This window comes from Haplochromis burtoni, unplaced genomic scaffold, assembly GCF_018398535.1.
Source record: "Haplochromis burtoni strain Fernald_Lab_line unplaced genomic scaffold, NCSU_Asbu1 Contig_3515, whole genome shotgun sequence".
Taxonomy (NCBI): Eukaryota; Metazoa; Chordata; class Actinopteri; order Cichliformes; family Cichlidae; genus Haplochromis; species Haplochromis burtoni.
This window is the reverse complement of record NW_024585876.1, coordinates 1-6623: the sequence shown is the minus strand read 5'-3', so window position 1 is coordinate 6623 and position 6623 is coordinate 1. Positions and strand designations below refer to the sequence as shown.

Sequence of the window (6623 nt, the reverse complement as noted above, 5' to 3'; positions counted from 1 at the left end):
TATATATATATATAATATCACTTCTTGCCTTTCTTTTTCAGATTGTCTGTCTTCCTCCATCCCCACCTGTTCTTATTTGGATCTTTCACCATTTGTTAATACCTATAGGTCCCATATTATTTCACATTAAGACGCGTTAACTTGAGTCTCAACGAATCCCCATAATGTATATTTTAAGTTTTAGAGAAAAATACCACACAGGTATTTTTTTGTACGATGGCTGTGAGTCTACATTTTGGTTCTAAGTTCTATTAAATTACAACAAGATATTCCCATGATAATATCAAACAAAACCACTGTGTTGTCATGGTAGACATAGACTAATGCATCGATATTGTAGCATTTTTTAAAAATGTTTTCATCTCTTTAATGCCATCCACAATCACTTGACAAGTGGACAACCTCCCGTGCTCTTATTTTGAAAGTTTACTCTGTTGCGGCAGTCTCAACCCACGGTGAGACAAACTACATTTCTACCATTTTTGGACTGCAGTCCTAGTTCTGCTCTGAAGATCTGCTGTGAGCTGGAGGGTCCCCCTAACCTGCAGCAGGTGGAGAACTAGTCCTTGTGCTCAAGCACTGGGTCAGTTATTCTCTCAAGGCAAGGTATATGCTTCCGTATGGCACACATAAGCACATACATAACTGTGAGAAACACTGAACCAGGACCCCATTTGTGTCACATTCTCACCTGGGAATGGCTGTGAGATGATCTGGTTTTTCACAACAATGTGAGGGATCTGGGATTTGATCTGAACTGCCTCCCTGGACAGCTGGGCGAAGATCTCCTTACAGAGCAAAACATTCTGAGCCGCCTCCAGTTTCACGTGCCATTGCTGCGTACCTGAGCAGAGACAAAAGAAAAGACCAAGAGTTTTGTTTGTGGGATTTACTCTTACAATTTAGAGTGGGCTCAGTCATCCTTTGCCAAAGCCTAAAGAGCGCTTTCTCACACAGAATGTAATAATTTATTATTTTCATAAAATGCCCTTCTAGAAAAAAAAAATGTGGAAGAAAAGAGCCTCTGTGTTACTGAACAACTTTTAATGTGTATATGTGCTGAACCATACCAGCTTTGTTCTTTTGCTGTTGTCTGAAAAGGCTGACGGTTCCCAGATCACCAATGTCAGGAGCTTGTTTCTGAATGGACACCTGAAGATACAAACAGTATCTTTCTATTACACCTAATATATCTGGTAATTATCTAAAATCAAAGAATGAACAAGGAATGAGAAAAGATGAATAAAAACATATTATACATGTCATTTCCCTCTGACCTTAATGTAAGCAGACCCCTCCAGGTCACTGGGGATCTGGACGTCCAGTGGGCAGTAATCCTCTGGGATTTTTTTGTCCAGATCAATGTCAGTATTTTTGATCACTTCAAATGTGCCATGATGGGGGAAAAGGGAGCCTGCACGGGCAAACACAGAAGTTAGAAAACAGGTTTAAAGTGTCTTAATGTTAATCTGTAGGACGCAGCAGCACTGACTGAGTGAGGTGTTTTCCTCTCTTATCACCTGCACTGCGGTAGCTGAGGTCTCCCAGGATCTTGTCTCCAACTTTGCGTAGTTTCCACTGTGAGCGCAGCCGCAGCAGCTCAGAGTTGAAATCCCGTTGCCTCCTGTTTTCCTGGTTCTCTGCGACTGACTTACTGAGCTTCTCTGCTCCCTTTTGAAGGATCATAGCTGCTGTGGCCAACGATTTCTTTTTACTGATCAGCTGGAAAACTTGTGGTGTCTGCAGGAGTTGGAGAAGGAGCAAAAGATCTCTTTGTGGACAAACCTGAGAGTGCTTTGCTGACATTTGGAGATTTTTTTGTAGAACCCTTAAAAAAAAAATCAGTGTAAGTGACATGTTTAATTTACCTTTCCAGCTGCTGGATCCTGAGACACGGGGTCTAAAGCCATGTACTTCTTCTCCTTCACCACGCTGAGCACATCATACAGTACACACATCTCTGTGAGGGCGCTGCGGAGGTTGTTACGCACCGAATCCCAGGGCCAAAGAGACGGCTGAAATTTTACTGTGCCTATGCAAGAAAACAGAAAATTGGGCTCGATTCCAACAAGTGATAAAAAACCTTATGTTCTGTTTTCAATTCATTTGTGCACTCTACTTGGTGGTCCTCCTTTCTTCATCAGAGTCCGGAGTAAATTGTAAATAAAGTTTAACTTTATTTAGCTGGATGTCATTACTCCTGAAATCCATTTTATTTATTTATTGGAGCAGCGGGTGTACTCTTAGGATTGACATAATTCATAATTCCATCAGTTTTCACAAGGCCTCCAACACCTTGCAGCCTCAAAACATGACAGGCTCCATTGTGATTTAAATGGTAAATAGATTGTTTCTTATACAGCACTTTTCTACTCTGAGCCCTCAAAGCACTTTACGCAACTTGCCTCATTCACCCATTCCCACAAGCACCTTTTTTCTATTCTCTTTATATGTAACATTCACATGCTTTCATACTCTGATCAACTTCTAGTATCTTGTCCAAGGATATTTGGCATGAAAATTATATATTTATTGGTAATTATTCACCATCTAAGTGAAGTTCTGAACTGAAATGTTTAACCTATGATAAATGAAGTTCAGCTTGATATTTTATGTTGGCCTAAGGCACACAGCAGCTGATTATACCAAGGAATGTGTGATGGCTCGTGTAGCTCTAGCTCCTTGCTTTATTTAAGCATTTTACCTTCTTCCTCCTCTCCATCCTGCTTGCCCCATTCTCGGTCCTTGGGTTCTCCCTCAACATCCTCCTCTGAGTCGGATCCCTGGCTGAAGTCAATTCTTTGTGCCAACTTTGCCAAGTTCTGGGACATGGATAGAGGAGGGACATAGGTCTCGGTCCCATCCAGGGCCACTTCCTGCACCTGCTTCTCACAGGAAGACTCGATGCTGATCCTCACCGCTGGACCACCAGACATGATGACAGACTTGGCTGAGAACTGGAGTGGACAGGCAGAAAGGGTTAGTCATCAAACACAGATACAGGGGAGACCAGAAAACCTCTGAATCAAACATTTAATATAGGTTGTTTAATAACCAGAACACTAAAATACTTCACTTCCAAATGTTAAAGTAAAAAACGAGAATTAGAAAATACTCCTCAACAACTTTGGATGATAATAATTCAGCTCTTTTAGTCACTTTGTAACGTTTTACTAGTTAGCAACACTAGCTAGTGTTAGCTCTTTGCTTAGCTCACAGCATAAAAGGAGACTCGAAAGCTCAAGAGAACAGCTTAAAACACCAAATACTATTTTACTCCTGTAAATCTTACCTCTGGCGTTCACTAGTGTTGGAGGTATCGAGGAATACTCGGGTATTGCATTAAATGTTCCAGGAGCGGTGAAAGACTCATCAATACAGGAACGAGTGTAACTCCTGCACGGTCCCCCTCCCACCGCGATTGTGATGAACTCTGAGGCTGGAAGCTGTTTCAAACGCTTTGTGTCACTTTAGCACTATTTACGTATTTAATGTTTGTATATATATATTATTGATGTATTTTTTTAATGTATTTTATGTTTAAATGCATAAAATGTTTTTTATGCAGATATAATGACTAGGAACTAATATTTCATGTGGACGGCAAAGACACGGCGGGCAGTTTAAACTACCGGATGTGACGTTTAGGACAAAGAAAAAAACAAAAACGTCCGTTTTTTGGGTTGGCATGGATTTCGGATAATAAACAGCACTTTAAGCGTCCTGCCTGGTAATTGCTTGTATAGTAAACACTTGTTTCAAGTTTAAGTTGTCCTACGGAACCTTTATGCCGGCGAACAAAGTGAAGCGTGCAAACATTAGCCGTCGCCGCTAGCTGAACCGCAACCTGCTGTTTGCTTTTTTGGGGGCAATGTCCGCCAGTGAAGTGCTCGAAAATGAAGAGAAAAGTGTCCAGATTAAGACCGAGTCCCAACGAAGAGGCTCGGATAATACGAGAGGAGCAGGAAAGGAGGAGAAAACTGCGGATACAGCAGGTAATAAGGCGGTGTTATGGCTTTCTGCTTCACTTTAGGTCCCTGATTTCCAGCACCTGTGGGATGTTTTCCGATGAAGCGCCAGTGCTTACTTGAACCCCTGTTTCTGTCTGATAAACACTATATTAAGACTCACATGAGTTCATAACTTCAGCCTACATTAAATTTTACTTGCATGTGTAAAAGATCTGTCTTTTTGTGTGCGTACAGTCATTTTTTTGAAGTCTGATCGGTCTGTTCTGTCTCCGAAAGTTGCTTTGACACATGAATAAACAAAGGCAGACAGTTTCAGGGTATTCACGTAGTATTTCTTTTAGCATGATGAAGCTGTAAAGTCTCGTATGTAACTAACCAGTGAAGGACCTAAAGTTCACAAAGTATTTTGCTGTGAAGTCTGCTGACACATATTTATTTATTTATTTTTTTCCAAATAAGATTAGATTTGCTGGTATTACTGGCCAAGATTTATCTTTTGTATTGCATCCATTTTTTTTGTTGACAGATGACGTAATGAAGATAATTAAGTTGGTCATCACTGTAACCTACTGTTACTATGCCATGTGCATAGTTCTGCGTGATATATGCACACTAGGGCTGAACGATTATGGAAAATAATCTAATTGCGATTTTTTGCCCCAATATTGCGATTGCGATGCGATATGCGATTATTTTTTAAGGTCTTTGTCTTCTGTATTATTAAACAAAGACAAGCAATACATCATATAGTATGGCCAATACTATATTACATTAATTTTAAACTGTTCTTTCCTGGAAGACAGACCTCTGTTATGATGACATGAGGTGATGCATGAATTGATGACTGACATTTTTATTTAACTTCTTCAATCACAACAGTATATTTGAACTAGAGATGGACCGATCCGATATTAAGTATCGGTATCGGTCCGATACTGACCTAAATTACTGGATCGGATATCGGAGAAAAATAAAAAATGTAATCCGATCCATTAAATATCACGAAAGCACCTCACATACGCCGTAACTCACCTCAGAACGTTAGCACGTCGGAGCAGTATGCATCACGTGATAGAGTGGCTGTGGCATGCGGGACCTGTCGGTGGTCTGGATAGCATTTGGAGCTTCGCTAGCAACCTGGCATTTCATCTCCGACAAAGTTATCCCCGAGAGAAGTAAAGCAAGTGTGTAAGTCCATCTCTGAATCTTTGTAAAGCATTCCTGCGTTAAGCTTAACGAACGACTGCCTCTCGCTCTCCGGCTGCTACTTCAATCGTGAAACTGCTAATGATCAGCTGATCGGCTTTTCTGTCGCGAGTCTCTCTTGTTTGTTTTTGGTCCACTTTGCGCCAGAAAGAGGAAACCAGCGGCTGAACAACAGCAGCACGTTTAAGCTTGATAAGCTGTTGTTAGAATTTATTTAATATTACTTTCTACACCAGGATCGTTTTCTACGTAGCTGACAGCTGGTAACTGTGCAGGGGCGGATCTAGCAAAGTTTAGCCAGGGGGGCCGATAGGGCATGAACAGGGAAAAGGGGGCACAAAGACATACTTTTCTTTCTTATTCTCATTTAAAATGTCTAGCTTTTAATAAATAATTATCTGACACCCAAAGTTTTAATTTGATGTAAAATGAATAGAAGTCAATTACTGTATATAGTGACTATTAAGTCTAATATATATACCCTAGTAAGCTATAGTACTTTTTCCTTTGGGAAGGTACCATCTGTGCAGTCTGCAATTTTGTTGAAGAAAGATGTTGAATCTATTTAATATTTCTTGAAAAATAATTGATTTCTGTGCATTTTTTTTCACACTGCATCAAATTAATGTTGATTACATCGATTAAGCATCATGAGGTGGCGCGTGAGGGGTGGTTCCCTATTTTTTATTTATTTATTTTTGTTGTTGCTGGGAGTTGGAACCCTATTAGTTAGGTTGCTTAATATTTACGCTAAGTACTCTTTAAAATACCAGAATAGGGAGGATGGTGTAGGTCTAAGTTTATTAGATTGATCAGTATTGCTGAACTATGAAATATTTTTTTTGTATACAGGTATAACAGAATAGCTTTAGTGTAGTTGTTGTTTTAAACTTGAGTATGAACTTGCAGACTTGCAAAATGCAGCAAGATATTTTAAAAAACAGTTTTGTTGATTAAAAAACACTATATCGGATTCATATCGGTATCGGCAGATATCCAAATTTATGATATCGGTATCGGTATCGGACATAAAAAAGTGGTATCGTGCCATCTCATATTTGAACATACACAATAGTTTATTTTTAGCTTACAAACATCTGAGCATAAAGTGCTGACAAGGAACCCTGGTGTAAACATTAAAATGAAAGTCAGTACAATGTGCAGATTGCAGAAATATACATAAAAAAAATCAGTGGCTTTACCACACTCAGTTTTTCGACATCTGTGAACTACTAGACAGTCATTCAATTAAAAAAATAATATTAAATAAATAAAACTAATAAATAAAAAATACACACATCTTACTGATCTCTGCAGTCAGTAACATTACACATAAAGTGCAAACATAATAGCAATTGTATAAACACACACACAAACACGCCTTTAAAACTTAAAGGCGTGAAATTGGACGGTCTAGCCTTCTGACTAGTTCTGATTAGCGTCCCC

At 39.5% G+C, this 6623-nt stretch overlaps 2 protein-coding genes across 2 annotated transcripts; one reads left to right on the top strand and one right to left on the bottom strand.

The window, feature by feature from the left end:
• Positions 1-691: 691 nt before the first annotated feature.
• On the bottom strand, positions 692-3516 carry med17 (mediator complex subunit 17; the record flags this gene model as incomplete). Its single annotated transcript, XM_005953396.3, is given in 7 exon segments — positions 692-844; positions 1071-1152; positions 1278-1414; positions 1521-1740; positions 1869-2032; positions 2705-2957; positions 3293-3516. Coding segments are annotated over 6 exon segments (988 nt in total), but the record flags the coding sequence as incomplete, so codon positions are not given.
• Positions 3517-3878: 362 nt separating this feature from the next.
• LOC106632914 (centrosomal protein of 295 kDa) lies at positions 3879-3997 on the top strand (the record flags this gene model as incomplete). Its single annotated transcript, XM_014331640.2, is given in 1 exon segment — positions 3879-3997. A coding segment is annotated over 1 exon segment (101 nt), but the record flags the coding sequence as incomplete, so codon positions are not given.
• Positions 3998-6623: the final 2626 nt, after the last annotated feature.